This window comes from Mesocricetus auratus, unplaced genomic scaffold (genome assembly GCF_017639785.1).
Source record: "Mesocricetus auratus isolate SY011 unplaced genomic scaffold, BCM_Maur_2.0 Super-Scaffold_100011, whole genome shotgun sequence".
NCBI classification, from domain to species: domain Eukaryota; kingdom Metazoa; phylum Chordata; class Mammalia; order Rodentia; family Cricetidae; genus Mesocricetus; species Mesocricetus auratus.
The window spans coordinates 50,029,445-50,046,706 of record NW_024429195.1 but is presented as its reverse complement, the minus strand read 5'-3'; the positions used below and the strand labels follow the sequence as shown (position 1 = coordinate 50,046,706).

General features: G+C 41.7%; 1 protein-coding gene across 1 annotated transcript in view; it reads left to right on the top strand.

The window, feature by feature from the left end:
• The window catches only part of Wif1 (WNT inhibitory factor 1), a 55,454-nt gene that overhangs the window by 21,263 nt on the left and 16,929 nt on the right, over positions 1-17,262 (top strand). The window contains exon 3 of the mRNA XM_005081522.4: positions 12,932-13,040. Within this exon, the coding sequence (XP_005081579.1) occupies positions 12,932-13,040 (109 nt within the window). The remainder of the gene's footprint in view (positions 1-12,931; positions 13,041-17,262) is intronic.

Genomic DNA, 17,262 nt, shown 5'->3' with positions numbered 1-17,262 from the left:
GAAGTAGTGATGATTAATTAGGGCCACAGCGAGGAAAAGGAATGGCAAGTATTGAGGAATTTACAGAACTGCTTAGGTCTTGGAAATGAGAAAGGGACTATGTAACTTACATAACGAGTCAGAGTATAAAGAAGGTTGCCGTCCATCCTAGCATTCTGACATGCTTTAAGTGAATGACAAAGGAAGTCACAATTGGCTAATGTGACAAATGGAAAATCTACCGCCTCCCCCTTGGCTCTTAACATCCTTAAATAAGGACTGAAACGGGCTTAAACCCATTATACCAAATAAGCAAAGTGCCATGGTGTGTGATCACGCTGGCCACTTTGTAGCTCTTTCTCAGCCCACCTGGAAGCCTCCTGTGTGGGCTGCTTCCTCTCCCGGCACTGGGATGGATCCTTGGGTTCATCCTGGGATTTTGTTCATCCACCTCAGGTGGTAAAATGTTCTGAGTATTTTGGCCCAACAACTCTACAGGACTTCATTCCCCGCCTGGGCTGTGCTGGTGGGGTGGGGGAATATGGTTGATGCATCTCACTAGACTAATTCTGTTTCAACGCAGCTGGAGGACTAGGTAATGGCTACAGGTATAGAGAAGAGTCAAGAGGGAAGGGGTGGGGTGTCTGAGACTACTGGGGTGTCCTCTCCTCCCAGAGAAGTTTACAATTGCAGCCGCTTTCCTGGATTCCTCCGCTGGGAGTGTTGATTGTATTACCTGTGTTGAGATGCTCCTTCCTGTACTGGATGCCGGGAAACGGGGCATTCATTCACCCCACAGGGTATCCATGCTGTTTCCTACCCCCAGAGATCCAGCCTTAACTATTCTCTCTGTGATAGTGTCTTTCCCCGGATACATGCTTGCTCTGCCTTTTGGTTTAGCCTCTGGTAGCTGCCATCTCACAAGTAGTGTTTCATGCCCTTCCTCTCTAAAGAGCATCCTCGTCGCCATGCCAACCGTAATCCTCTATTGTCTTTCTCTGCTTTACTTTCCCATGTAGCACATGCTCATGCTCACTCAGGCATTTTGTTTTTAATTTCCACCACATGGAGAATAAACTCTCTGCCGATGAGGACTTGACCTCATCACTCGCCACCGCACCCCAGTACCTGAAGCCATGTCCCACACGTATTGAAAGGGTTCCGTATGAACCCACTGAATAATCCAAAGGAGGAATGGACAAAGAAAGACCAGTTGATTCAAATGCTATTCTACCGTTTGTGTCTCCGTTTGAAACTTTTTTTGGTCATTGATTAGAATTGATTTGCTTTAAAAATCTCTACCATGTTCAGGGCTATCAGCCAAAATTGACTGCTAAAGTGGAAGACAAAGCCTGTGAGAAACAGTTTGCTTCCTGTAGTCTCATTGTGTCTCTGTGGTATGGTTCAGCTTGTTCATCTATGTTCTTTTTTTATATATACATTTTTAAAGATTTATTTATTTATTATACATACAGTATTCTGCCTGCATGTATGTCTGCAGACCCGAAGAGGGCACCAGGTCTCATTATAGATGGTTGTGAGCCACCATGTGGTTGCTGGGAATTGAACTCAGGACCTTTGGAAGAGCAGTCAGTGCTCTTAACCTCTGAGCCATCTCTCCAGCCCCCTCATCTATGTTCTAAATTTCCTGTAAATTAATAGTTTGATACTATTGGCTGACTTATTTTAAAGCTAAGGAAAATTCCGCTTTTTCTCGCATGTGTTGACTAGAACTGTATAATACAAATTTTTGACACCCAGACAAAAAGATTGTTAGGGACTACTTTCGAGTTCCTGCCTTGTTTCTGGATCCTGCTGCTTGTACCCACAGCACAAGAATGATGTCACTCAGGACTTTAGAAAGGCACCCTTGACCCCACTCCCTCCAGCCCTAGTACCCCAGGCTACTTCTCTCCATGCACCAGTACTTCCCTCTTCCAGGAACTTGCTCTACCCCACCCCATCAATAAAGCCCGTTTCCTTGACCCTGCTAATACTGACCAGCATTTGTCGAATGCTTGCAGCATGTCAACCTTTGCTAATATTTTACGTGCATTATCTACTCTGACCCTCACTGCCTCTCTACGAAGGGAAGCATGACTTTTCTCAGATTCCCCAGGCTTGCTGACACCATGTCAGCTCTTCCCTACTCTTCCCTCTGCTGAAGAGGTTTCCTCTTCCCCTGTCTAACCTCCGCTCACTGAGCAGTTCCCAGGTCTGCCATCCTTCCTCAGGGTGAGCATTTACTATCCCCACAGATAAACCAAAGCACACACCTCAGGCCACCATGTACCTTTTTTTCTCAGGCTCTTTATCACAGACATAGATTTTAAGAGTTATTCTATGAGAGACTAACTTCAAACTCCACAGGAACAAAAACTAAGTAAGGTAGTAGTTCTTAACTTTTTTTTTAGTTGTATACTCTTTTAAGAATGTGGGGAAAAAACTGGAGTTCGTTCTTCTAAGGAAAATATTCACATACCTATGGACACAAAATCTATACATTCTAAGGATGCGTGGACCTACATGTGGGACTCCTATTTCTGGTCCGTTTTAAAGAGGAAAAGCACATTAAAGTAACTAGAGAATGAAGAGAAGGAGGGGAAAGACGGTTGCTGTTTATAAGTCAAAGAAGAAAGGTTACTTATTGAAAAACAAATTTCAGGGAAAAAAGAGATAAAGATGGAAACATGCTCATTGGACTTCATGGTGAGGTAGTAAGGTCAATAAGCGAGAAAATGGAGGCTATGACTGCTGATTCTTCTGGAAGGAATGGAATGAGAGTCAGAATCTGCATTTTAAACTTTTCACCACATTTGTATGCATGAGGAAAGATAACATAATTGATGGGGCCAGGCGGGGGCGGGGGTGGGTGCTGTGGAAAGGAAAGTGGTTGGGTGAGATTTGCAAGGACTATTTGCAAGTGGAATGGTGGAGGATGCTCCAGGAATTATTCATTTGAGGTAATCACTGTTTGGACGACTAGGGAACTCTTTCAAGTGAGAGAAGAATGGGGAATTGAGCAGGGGACTTTGGGGAAACAATGGACTTGTATAGGAGAAGGGAGAGACTAGCACTATTTAAAAGAATTACCCAGGAATCTTAAGAGACAATTAGACTTGGTCACACAGATCTAGCTGGATATCAGGGTTTCTGAGGGATCTTGGGGGACATTTGGAACTGGCTACAGAGATCTAACTGATTCTTCAATATCTTGGGAGACAACAGAGTTAGCCACAGCAACCCAGCTGGATCTCAGGTTTGTAGCATTTCACCATCAGTGTTACTCAGGAAATCACTTTGGTCCTACATCATTTCCTCCTTTTTAGAAACAGGAGGAATGATGGATTATATCAATCCCATGGGTAGAGGAACTTACTACAGTTTGAGGTATCTTAATGGATAAAGGTGCTTACTGCCAATCCTGAGTTGGATTTCCAGGACACTCATGGTAGATGCATAGAAATGAATCTTACAAGTTGTCCTTTGACCGCCACATGAGCACCATGGCACATGCACCCCCCAACAGCATATACATGCCCCACACATATACACATGGCACATGCATGCCCACACACATTCATACATGGCACATGCATGCCCACACACATACATACATGGCACATGCATGCCCCACACATATACACATGGCACATGCATGCCCACACACATTCATGCATGGCACATGCATGCCCACACACATACATACATGGCACGTGCATGCCCCACACATAACACAAGGCACACGTATGCCCCACATATACACACATGGCACATGCATGACTCTACACATACAAACACTAGATGAATAGGTGGTTTTAAAATGTTTCAAAAACTGAAATTTAAAAAGTGGCTTTAGGCAATGACTTTTTCTAAAGTGTAAAATAAGATGTGCAGAAGAAATGGGTAGTCTTTTACTCTGCTAGTAAAAGTAGCCTTTGGAATTTTGTAGCCATAAGGTCGCAGACATTTCCCTCTTCCTGTCTAGCTTTTAGGGACAGAACAAGCTAATCATCAAAGCATATCTTGTAGATGGCATTTTGATATGAGAAATTTCAATTTCATGAGCAAAATATTTAAACTCAGTCAAGTCCCATGACTTTCTCCAAAGTACTTTGAAAAATATTAGCCAAAGCTAAAGAAGAAAAAAAAACTATTTCATTTTTTAAATGAAAGAAGTAAGTTAGTACTGTCCATATGTATTCAATAAAACATATTAAAACTAAGGAAAACATGACCCCCTTTAAAATATTTTGAAGATCATCACTGAGAATATCTCCCCATGTTTCTAAGTTGGTTAAAATTTTCAAATGTTTCTTATCACTAGAATGAAGTAAACACACACCTGCCGAAATATGTACACCACATAGAATACATCATATAGAAACAAGAAAGAAGTGCACAACTCATTTTGCCTTTTGGGGGCTACTTACACCTATTGCCCAGTTTCCATGCACATATTATACATGTTCTATCCTAAAAAGACCCTGTAAAAAGAGTGAGGAACCAAACAAGAGAATGAGACACCAGCGAAGAACATGTATTTTTCAGAAGAGGTAAGGGCAAGGTTTTGTTTTTAGTAATGAATAAGGAAATTTCTTTTAGCATTTTTTCTTTCTGCCTCGAAGCACATGAATACTTGCTGGCTACATCTGAAGCTTTAAGAAAAGCAATAGTCAAATGTGTCCTTAGAAGAAAAGAGGAGGTTCCCTTTCTTTTCTCCAAATACTTGCCTGCTGATGATGCTTCAGTATTAATCTTTTGGCATTTGTCAATAATCACCGCACTTCCCATTCAGGCTCCCCTAGTCTCTAAAGTGCCGAGTAGACCACACATACTTCTATGTCTCTTTCCTAGGTTCCTTACCTTCTAATGTTTTATTTACCCAGTGCCATCATTCCTCCCAAAGTCCAGTCTGTATGTAGCTCTCACTGGCCCTGACTTTACAGCGGCTTGCTCTGAGGAATAGGAAACAAGTAACCAGGAGCTAGGAGAATAAAAGGAAACATAAGCACCCAGAAGCCCAGGGCTGCCTGCCGGGCTGTCTGCTGAAAGCCGTGTGCAGAACAGGGCTACATCTGCTGTTGCCAGAGTTCCGGAGCTCAAACCTGGCATAAGTGAGGCCAGTATCCTACCAACGAGATATACCTCCAGCCCTGCAGAGATGAGTGTAACAACTCCTTTCTTTTCCTTTGGCCTGAAGACAGACTGGGAAAAGTCTTTTCTACCTCCTAATGCCTTTTCTCTTTCTTTCCTACTTCCCTGCCACCCTTCCCTCCACCCCTTATCTTTGGGGTCATTCTCTACAAAAGATGAGTGCAGAGCTCTGTTGCTTCCCTGTCTTGAGGACTTTGGAAAGAGAGAGTAGCCAACTGTTTGTCAGATAGTCAGGTCTGTTTCTGGTTTGCAGAGGCAGCGGTGATTCCAAACGCTAGGAGGAAAGATGGAAAATGTCTTAGAAATTTCAGATTTATGTGAAGCCAAACTGTGTGATCTCTTGCCAATTTTAGTTTACAAAACTCGCAGGGTCCCAGATGTGTTTACTTGAACTTTAAGCTTTAATGTCACCATTATATTCCAATAATTTCACTCCCTACATCCAGGCCACTGGCTGGGGTCTGGTTTGGTGTACATAAAAATGATTATTGGAACAGAGGAACTTGGAGGCCTGGTACACTCTCCTAAGCAGCATTCCTTTCAATGCCAATTAGTGAACTAATTAAGCAACCATTCTGAATAGAAAGGTGCTTTGCCTTGTTTTGATCACACACACACACACACACACACACACACACACACACACACACACATTCTGAAAGCCAGTTGCAAAAGAAGGCTTTTGTGATATCTCACAATTCCCGGCATTACTACAATTGCACATTGAAAGTTGTAGAAACAAAGTGGCTGGAGATTTAAGTGGGAAAAGTGACCTGGAAGTTATTTTTCAGAGCCAGATCCTGTTTATATTATCCATTCATAGTCTCATGGCCAAGGGTTTGTTCCAGAATAAGCACAAAAACAGTTACGAGCTACACATGCAGTAGCTGGATGTCAGATACCAATATGTGCTTGCCCTTTAAAACATTATTCAGCATTTTCTACAGCAGAGAATGACCATGCAGCAAATCAGAGGAGATCTTTGACCCACAAAACAAGTTAGTGACTATCTGGAAGCACCACAAAGTGTTCTGAAATGCAGTGGGTTTATGCTTCTAGATCCTTGTCATGCATTCATTCATTCATTCATCATATGCATTCATTCAATCCTTCATTCATCATATATTATTCAAGTACTTTGTACATGAATCTCCAATGATATATTGGAGAAATATATATATATTCATAACCCATTCTTATCCATAAGGAACCCACATCTGCCGGGGCTGGACACTGAGTAGTGCCTACTTAGGATGAGTAAAGCTAGGTTCTGTCCCTAGTACCAACAAAAAACTTTGTTGAGAAGAAATGATCTGTATTTGTGAACAGTTGACTGAGATTACACAATGGCATATATATTAAGGAACACGCTGGTTGAAGGCCAGAGAAACCAGGGGAGGTAAAGGCAAGAGAACGTGACTGTGGTATCACAGAAGGCAGGGGAACTCCAGAAGACGACACCATTTGACAAACACGATATGAAGGAAATCTGGTCCAGACTGTGAGGTTACTGACAAGGCTAAGGCCCTTATCCTGGAGATAAAAAAACATCAGCGAAGGACTGAGGCATGGCACAGTCATGTTTTACTGAGAATGGCGGGTTTGTTTTGTGGTAGAGGTTTTTTAAAAGGAAGACAAGAAAGACAGTAACGGCAATGTGGGAAAGGAAAGGTCGGTTAATGCTTGTAGTAAGAGGAAAGGACACAGTGAAAGAGAGCAAAAGAAAAGGGAGGATACTGCTTTGGTACCCAGGTACAAAGAGATGAGAGATAGCAAGACTTGACAACAAGGTGCAGGGTCTTTGTTCCTGGAGAAGTACAGTACCCTTCTTGGGCCTGAAGAAATCAGCTGCCTAGGAGGAGAACGACCAGGCTTTGGGAGCAGAAGCTTGGACACGAGGCAGGAGGAGAGAACACTCTGTACTTAGGTAGAGGGCTGTTGACAGTACATGTGGACCCACCAGCTCGTTCATTCACGTTGCTACAATAAAATTTCTGAGGCAAGTGGTTTAAAAGGAAAGAAATAAAGTTATTTTAGCTCGTACCCTGAAGAGTCAAGTCCATGGATGGAGGCCTCTAGAGAGGGCAGCATATTATGGCATGAGGAGGTAAGGTTGACTGTTTACCTGTCCATCCAGGAAGCAGATAGAGAGGGCAGGAGATCGGGGTGCTCCTGGAGGGTGTATCCCCATGACCCAGAGACCTCCCTCAAGGCTCCATCTCTATCAGATTTGGTCATCTTTACTTTTATTTTTTATTTATTTCTTTTTTTGAGACAGAATGTCTCTGTATTATTTTGTAGACTGTCCTGGAACTCGCTCTGTAGACCAGAGTGGCCTCTAACTCACAGAGATCTGCCTACCTCTGCCTTCCGAGTGCTGGGATTAAAGGCGTGTGCCACCACCAATGTCCAGCCAGATTTGGTCATTTTACAGCTGCCCCACCCTGTGCCTTTAGGGGACCCTCAACCAACCAGAGCAGTCATCATCACCTAAAAGGTGATGTAAAATTAGTGCAAAACATGAAAAGGAAGAACGACCAAGTCTTCGTAGGTCAGCAGAGGTGAAGTCACTGGAAATAGAAGAATGGCCACAGTGGCGGTCATTTATTAGTGGTTTGCTAGAATCAGAGGAGAGGGGGAAAGATGATAAGTACAGGCAGGGAAAACAGGAAGTGGGAGGAGACTCGGGTGACACAGTCCAGGGGGAGTAGACTCGGGTGACACAGTCCAGGGGGAGGAGACTCAGTGGGTGACACAGCCCAGGGGGAGGAGACTCAGGGGTGACACAGTCCAGGGGGAGGAGACTCGGGTGACACAGTCCAGGGGGAGGAGACTCAGCGGGTGACACAGTCCAGGGGGAGGAGACTCAGGGGTGACACAGTCCAGGGGGAGGAGACTCAGGGGTGACACAGTCCAGGGGGAGGAGACTCGGGTGACACAGTCCAGGGGGAGGAGACTCAGCGGGTGACACAGTCCAGGGGGAGGAGACTCGGGTGACACAGTCCAGGGGGAGGAGACTCGGGTGACACAGTCCAAGGTTAAGTGTGTTCCGGGTTTGAAGGATGAAGTCTTGCAGGGAGGGAACAGAAAGAACTCAGAAGACTGAAGTCTGGCAGCCTTCTGTCTAGACATGCAGGCGGCAGATTATTTTAAGCACTGGACATGCTTATTTATTCATTTTGTTGGGCTTTTTAACTTTGGACTATTTCCTTTCTTGTTTATTTTAGCAGCTATCTTCCTGCCCTTCACCTATAGTACAGGGTCTATTTTATATCCCTTTATACTTCTCGTACCTAGTAGTACCCTGATAATCTGAACTCTTTTGAACATTATAATTGTTGCAGACTGTTACCGTAACAGCAGAGAGCTGTGAGAGCAGCGATTCGGTGTAGTAAACACTCAGCAACGATTACTTAAAAATTTGGACCTGCTGCCTGTCGTATGCTTTGTATCTTTGGAACAAAGATGATACTTTAGAGTTTTACTTCTGTCCTGTGATCACTTGGGTCAACATCATGATAAAAGTCTGGGGGATGTGGTTTTATGAAAGGCTGACTCAGAGGGTTCTGCAATTATTATGCTTATTATAAGCATACTATATAATAAGCCCAGACGTTCAGAGATAGAAAAGAAACACTGGGTTCCTCCCATAGTTAACGTGGGTCTCCATTTCTTTCTCTGTGTACCCTCTAAAGAGCCTTGGACCAAAGGCCTTCTGAGTTGTCCTGATTTGCTGTGTAAATGATGTCTTCATCTGTTTGGAAGGAATGACTATAATTTCAGCCAAGGCAATTGGAAGCAAGATGAATGGCTTCCAGAACCCCTCCCTTGATAATATTTGGGTGCCTTTTATATTTCTCCATGAAAAAAATTACTGTGCAGCAAAGCAGTCCAACAAAAAAGTTCAGCAACTTAATTTAAAAGTGAATTAATTATTCCCCTGAATAGACCCATTCTTTGTTTGAATACAAAGTGCTCTTTTCATGAATTTCCCAAATAACTGCCCTCCTTGCCTCTACCTGAATTTCCACTGTCATTTAATAAAACGAAACGACTTTTTCCTAATAGCAGTTTCTAATATAACTTTGCTGTTACAGTTCATGCTCTGAATTCCTTTTATCTAAGTAATAAATCTGTAATTTGTGAAACTTGTTCCCAAACTTTAAAGCTAGTTCTCTGTTCTTCTTGGCATAGAATTTAGGTTTTATTTGCCTCCAAATAAGTTTTTCCAATGGAGAGATTGGGGTCTAGGAATGTTTATTATATTATAAATAAGGTAAAAATGGAAAGTTGTCTAGAAGTTAGAATAAGACATAAATCTAAATCTAACATTCATTTGATCAACCATTTATGACTTTTAAACTGAAGTCCTTAAGTGAAGGATAGATTTACTCTCTGTTATGGTAATGAATATATATATGTGTGTGTTTTATATGCATATATACATATTACTTACCATTGTAAAGAGATCTATCCTTCTGTATCATGTAATAGTTCTACATATGTGTATTTACAATGGTAAATAAAATTTTCAAAGAAGTCATTGTCAAGACCAGATAACACATTGGTTAATTTTTAAGCAACTTTCAATTTAGAGTATTTAAGAAGCAATTGAAAGAGTGTGAAAGAGTCCTTCAAAAATACACACATATGTAAAATAAATGTGGGAGTGGTGAGACAGCTCAGCAGGTAAAAACTCTTGTACCAAGACTTGACAACCTGAGTTCAGTCCCCAGGATCCACAATGGAAGCACGGAACCAATTCCCAAAGTTGTCCCCTGACCTTCATATGTACTGTGTACTACCACATACAAAGAAATTTAAAACATAATAAGAACTTTATAAACAAACAACAAGCAAGCAAGAAGGAAATCACATATTTTAGAGACTTGAGCTCCATTATTGTCCTCAGTAAGAAAGACAAACAGACAAGGTTTGCTCCAACAACCACCTTCTGTTGATAAAATCCCAGAAACTTTGTTCCTGGAGACATCTTAGATACAGAATTAGAACCACTTAAAGGAAACCATAATGTGTACCAACCATCCAAGCAATTAGAGCAGTACCCTGAAATCTATAGTGTGGGGTCTGCTTTGACAAGGTCGGAGGAGTGGCCATCCCGCTCCACAGTCACAGTAGGGCTACTAGGAAGACACTGAACCTGAGAGAGCCATGCCTTCATAGCCTGCATTATGTGATGCCATGGAGAACCAAATGTCCCTTAAAGTTGCATTTCCAGGATCTGACTGAAATCCTCCCAGATACACAATCTTCCAAGGTTATTGAAAAAGTTTTGGAAAAAACATTCAGAAGTAACTCTAATGTGGATTGTTCTTTCACATCCAAGGGACTGTGCTAAGAAATGCTATGTGAGCACAGATGCCCTCAACTGAGTGCCAATGTACAGATTTATTGGCTGCCATTGACCGCGTGGACCTGACAGTGGGTTCCATGCTTATTTTTTAAGTTAATGAGTTAAATTTTGCTATAAAATGAACAGAACCACATGCTGGAAATGTGGATGAAGCAGGGAAAAAATGAATTATTTATTATCAGTTCTAGTTCAGTAATGTCTTAATCTGGGTTTTTTGGCTTTCTTCTTACTCATAAAGCCATTTTAAAAGCGAAAACTCTAGTTTATTTTACAAAATGATCTTAGTTTGCAAATGTAACTTTTAAAAGTATCACATATAGGAAGCACGTTTAATTTCCAAAGCAATAAAGCTCAAGACATACTTATGGAGTAGCAAAGGATAATTTATTGAGTTGGATTTGAAGTTTTGGTTTTTAGGTGCTCCTGCTCTGCCCACAAAGTTCTGTACTGTAATTGCAGATCCTATTAACAAAGTGTCCCTATTGACTTGGGATGCCCGATGTATAGGATTTGCTGTGCTATTGTTACTTGCTGTTTTAGTATCCTCGGTGGTACAAATAACTAGAATATAGTTAACTATACTGGCATTCAGCACCGAGTCCTTTCACAGTGCCGCTTTAACTGTGTTTTCAGATAGAATGTTTTAGTGATACATACTATGGAGTAAATCGAGGGGACGGGGGTGGGGGTGGGGTGGGGTGGGGGTGGGGTGGGGGTGGAGGAGTAGGGTGTTAATAGAAGTCATTGGAAACACCTGGATCTGTGGAAACCAGAGTCTTTTTCATTGATTTTCCTGCAGGGACAGAAATACTATTCATTCTCTATCTCAAAGGAATTCGTTGAAAATTGAATTACCTTTCCTGACAGTATTGCTTTCATGGGCTTCCTTCAGATCTCTGCCTTCCCTCCCATAGGGGAGCAATCATTTGTCTCAGGAACTGACCCTCTCCTTTTAGCAGATGAACTTAATAAATGAATTCACCCAACCCCGTCACTCTCCAAGGGAACAGGCAGAGTGGTCTTCTGGAATCTTTGCAATCATTGCCACAAGCCAAAGAAGGGGATTTGGTTAATGAAGGTGCTATTTTGGCTCCGTGAACCCAGGTGGTGTTTCTTAGCTCACTGTACATGTAGACAGAATCTCCGTGACAGCTGAGATTCCATCATTATTATCCACCCATGAAGTCCTCGGTGACTGATGTATTTGACAGTGATCTAGAGCAGGGAGTGGTTTGAATAATTTCTGTGTGTTCTTCATATTTTCCATGTTATAAAATAAAAATTATACTGAATGTAAATTCCATTACTTAAAAGTCTCAGTCAGTTCACATGTATGTACTGTAACTCGTTTCTATAATTAACTCATCCAAAACTCTGGCTATCTCTTCGGGTAATGGCAGAACCACTCAACTTGCCTATTCCACTTGTTATGATGCATGCTCTTTATTAGTTGCCCATTACTCCTAAGCAAGAACAGACTGTTGCTAGCATAAACCATTTTTGAAGATTCTGTGTGGGAGGGGTGTGGGAGGATGAGGGGGGTGTTCATGCATGCCTGAGTGTGGAACTGGAGTTACTGGTGGTTGTACGTCACCCTGTATGGGTCCTGGGAACTGAACTCTGGTCCCCTGGAAGAGTAGCAAGCTCTCTTAACCATTCTCCATCCAGCCTTCACAAAGTCTTTCAATAAAAATGCTAAGCACCGAAGCTCCATGGTTAGACTATCCATCAATTTCCCATGTTGATGGCCACCTGAGTCACAAGACCTTTTCTTAACTACTGACATAGTGGGAAAACTGTTTACATTGCAAAGTTTTATGGATTGTTGTCACTGCAATGCTATTGTCATCACTGCAATATTTTTGTTTTAAAAATTTAGGCTTTTCTCCCTATTAAATTGAGACCTTAAATATAGACCTTTCAAACTTAATGGCGACAGGATCCTTACATTTTGGCCTTTAAGTGTCTTCTTTGCCATTAGGTTTCTATTCCATTAATCATTATTTATTACAGCTCTACCAATTCTCTCCGATAAAAAAATTAATGGCCCAAGAAGCTGAGATGAGCTTTCTAAGGGCTGGTTGCTAATCATTTTGTTATATCTTCTCCCTCTGTTTTGTCTCCAAATCCTTCTACATATAGCAAGCAATAATACTGTTGAAGTTAAATGACATTTTGAGAAAGCTCTAAATAAATGCATTGAGCATTTTAGGGGTTCTCTTCCCTCCAAGCATGGTCCAATTCCATAGGTATAAACCAGAGAGAGTAAATTATGCCTATGTGATATTTTAGATGTCGGGGACTCCCAGAGTTCCCAGAGGGAAAATGATCACTCACCCATCACGTGGATTAGTCATCAAGAAGTGTTTTCTCCATCACTGTGGTTTCTCTGGAACTGACAGGCAATGCCTTTTGTTGTAGGCAGAATACTTCTATGAATTCCTGTCTCTTCGCTCCCTGGATAAAGGCATCATGGCAGACCCAACTGTCAATGTCCCTCTGCTGGGAACAGTGCCTCACAAGGCATCAGGTGGGTGGTTGTTGCTTTGGAGAAAAGTTTGTCCATAAGATTTCATGGAGATGAGGATATATAAGGGACATGTATCGTCCATTATAGGGATTATGGGATGTTTTCCTGAGGAGAGCTGTTGAATTGAGGGCAGCTCGGCCATTATGCTTCAGGCAAAGGGTTAGGATGAGAATAAAGAAATGATGGATTTACAGTTTCCTAAATGCCCAAGATAGCCAAGACCACACTGGATTCATTAATGATTCTAGCTTTTTTCAATAAAGAAAGAAAGAAAGAAAGAAAGAAAAACCAAACATACCTGATGATGTGGATGTATTCAGGCAGCAAATGTGGATTAGCACAGTACACACAAATGTGACAAAGATTCAAAGTGGTTGGGGCAGAAGATAACCAAGAAAAAATGACCGAAAGTTACTCAGAAAGCCTTTAGAGCATGGAGTGATAACAACTCAAGCTTCCAGATGTAACCATCCTGAGTGAGAAAAACCTGTAAATGATTTCTTTCCAGCTTTTCATCCTTGTGTGAAACCCACTCAAGTGTTATCTAACTTAATCACACTAAGACCAGGACTGTAGCTATATTTTATAAGCTTAAAAAATGTAGTGTCACACAGCTTGAACAATTTGTCCAAAGTCAATTGTTAGTCATAGACAGTAGAGCCAAGGATTCCTGGGTTTTAGGACACAGAAAGTTCTCCTGCATTTTCTTCCAGTTCTGTTTCAAGGATCTAATGTTCTTACACTTGACACTTCATGATGAAAGCATGCTATTTACAGGTCTTTCTGAAAGTTGTTCTTACCTTTTTAAGACACAAAACTTTTATAACATTCTATTATATGGATTGCCATAATTTGTTTCTGTTGCCTCAGTTTTTGTTAGTGAGAATTCTTTTTAGAGTTTTCATGTTAAAAATATCATGATAAATATCCTTTGAAACTAATAGATGCTTGCTGCTATAAGGGAAGAGGCCCACATATCTTATTTACCTTGACTCCTAATGCAAGGTTCAGCAAGCAGCCAGCACACAGGAAGTCGTGGCTGGATTAATAGGCATACTAAATTTTTAGTACCTACTTCTTTATTATAATAGATTGTTGGAAGTGATATTTTTGTGGTAAAGACCATGATATGAACTATTAACTTAAAAACAAAACCTATGAAACTGCCCAAATGCCAATAGTACTTTCCATGGGCTGTACCTATTTGTACCCTGGCTCCGGTGTGGGATATGTTTGGCTCACCATTATCTCATCAACATAGGTTTGCAATTACATTAACTACTTTGCCTATTTAAAAAGAGAAAGGCCTATGTTCTTTAATGATTTTTTAAAAATTTCCTACTGAGATAGAACACCATCCCTGAATTTGATAGACTATGCAAAATATCAGTACATCCTACTTATTTGATATAATATTATTGAAATAATAGTGTTCTTATTAGTTTGCATAACTTGTGGCACATAAAATAAGTTTATTGACCTTTTACTATGCTTTCTTTCAAGCTACTGTTATTTATTTAATTTGGTGGGAGAATAAAATTTATATTGCCAAACATTTTTCCTTTGCAATTTTTTCCCATTTCTTTTACGTTTGAAAATTAAGTCCTACTCCAGAAAGCTGTCAAGTGACCACTTAAACACACTTCTAGAATCCTAGGAACATTTATTTTGGCTGTAGTATGAAAGAACAGCTCTATCCCAGGTTGTTCTCAGTCACTGACTTTCCTAATGGAAGAGGTTCCACCCATACGCCTCGTCCTTTGCATTTCCATGCTCAGTCAGCCATGGCCAAGGCTTTGTAGCTTTTCAAAACAAGTGACAGCGATGCCTACTTTTAATCTCATTCTTCTAGAGGGGTGATAAGAAAATTCTCAGGAATCAAATAAGAATCCCTTCAGGAGCTAACTGGAATCTGATTGTGATTAGGAAATGAGGCCCCTCCACTGAGGCTGGTTCCTACTGTCTGCTGTTTCCAATGGATCTGTTTTGTGACATCCAATTCCAAGATTTGAGGATAGTCTTTCTAGATCCTGGGCATCAAAGTCATTGTGGGTGCAAATAGGATGGGTGTGGTTTTAGTTTTCCAGTGCTATTCTGACCAACAGCCTCCCAGGGCATTCACTGACCATCTGCAGGGGTGAAGGAGCGAGGGATTCTGTTCTCCCAGGATATTGGCTGCCCATCTGCAGGGGTGAAGGGGTGAGGGTTTGTAGTCTCCCAGGGTATTAGCTGCCCATCTGCAGGGGTGAAGGCGTGAGGGTTTGTATTCTGCAGAATCAAGGGCCTGAGATTTGTCATCTTGAGGACGTGGACGTCCTACTCCAAAGATATGGATATTTAGATTGGGATGGCATCTGCAGCACCTTACCTCCTCTTGGAGATGAACAACACACCTGGACTCTGAGAGTTTTTGGAACATGGTCTTTACATAATCTCCTGCCAGGGGACGAGATATTTATTTTAGTCAAAGATATTTTTTTTAATTTTTCTTGATAATTTCCCCCTCTTTTTTTAAAGAGCCAAGAATGAACACATAGCATGTTTATTAGCAGCCAATGTATATTTTAAAAATTTCCCTTGCCTTTTTCTGATTAGTAAAACTCATACAGAAGCTTACTGCAACTTATTAAAACCCATCAGCTTGGTTAATTACATTGACCACTCATGCCAAGCCCCCAGTGAAACTCAAATCATTACATTTCTAACTTAATGTTCACATCCCACATCTCCCTACCTCTAGCCATTTTTAGTGTCTAGTAAAAGGAATTTTACTAAAACTGTACTTTTGAAGCTATTGACATATCAACTATTGAGTATATATGACAGAATGCCTTCACAGACAGGGACTGCTTAAATTCAACCTCACTTTCTAATACTATGAAACCTAGACTCGGGGGAGATGTCTCCATTGGGGAAGTACTTGCCACACAGACCCCTGGCCAAAAGCTGAGCTTGGCAGTGCCCAGACGTAATCCCCTCCCTGGAGAGGAAGGAACCCCGGGCATGCCAGCCATCCAGTCTAGTCAATTGTCAAGTTCCATGTTCACTGAGAGACCTTGTCACAAAAAAACAAAACAAACAGACAAAAGTCCATGAGGGAGAGCAACTGAGGAAAACATCTGCTATCAACCCCTGACCTCTACATATACACACAGGAACACACGCTCGCACGCATGCACATACATGAAAATTAAAATAAAACTCAGAGGGAAAGCAGACGCCCATTGGGTCAAGGTGAGATTTAAAAAAAAAGGAATAGGTTTTCTTCGGGGACAAAGTGATGTCCCACACTTGTATTTACACACGCATATCTTCTCCGCTTAAGTCCTTTCGCCTCGGTGTGCACATGTATTTTTTTCCTTTCTTTTAGAAGCAGATGTAGGGTCTGTTTGCCAAATCACAGGTGCACAAAGTTTATGGGGGCTTCAGATCGTTGCGGGGCAGCGGCTCATTAGCCTCATTAGCTGGGTCACCACAGTAGGAGAAGTGAAGGCACCTTGAATTATTAAAAAGTAACCAAATCCCTGTGTCTTTGCTCCTAAGCATCCAGGTAGGCATTCGTTACTGTGCCTGGCTGTTTTATACCCCCAAGCTGCTAAGCTGTCCTTTCATTCCACAGGCGCCTTTGTGCCCGGACATCTCTTGATCTTTAACAGTTATGAAGTGCCTGCCTTCTGGCATTTACAGGGAACAAAAACAGGAAATACAAACTGTGGAGTGGTTTGCTAAAATTACCGAGTGATATGCATATGTGTGTGAGTGTGTATACAAATGTATACATTTTCCATAAAGCCAGGGCTTTGCCTCTCTGAACGTTGTCAATATATGAAGCCCATAGAACAGCAATATGTCTCAGTAATCCAGTGTGGAGAAGGTTTTTAAACGGGTGTTCATATTTGGAGGGTTACCATCTTCTTAACGGCTCCAGGCCGGAATACATGGTCAGTATTGGCTGAAAGACAGAATGCCACAGCAGCCGGGAGCTCTGGGTACTTAAGTGGGATCCTTTTTATATGCATGTGTATGTATGCATGCTTGGGCATGTTCCTGTGGGTAGCTGGTGTCAGAGCACATGTATGTGTGTGAGTGTGAAGGCCAAAGAACCAGCTCAGCTGTTATCCCAGGGAAACACTACCCACCTCATTTGAGACAGGCTCTCTCATGGTCCTGGAGTTCACCGAAGTAGCCAGTTAATAAACTTCAGGGACCCTCCTGTCCCTCC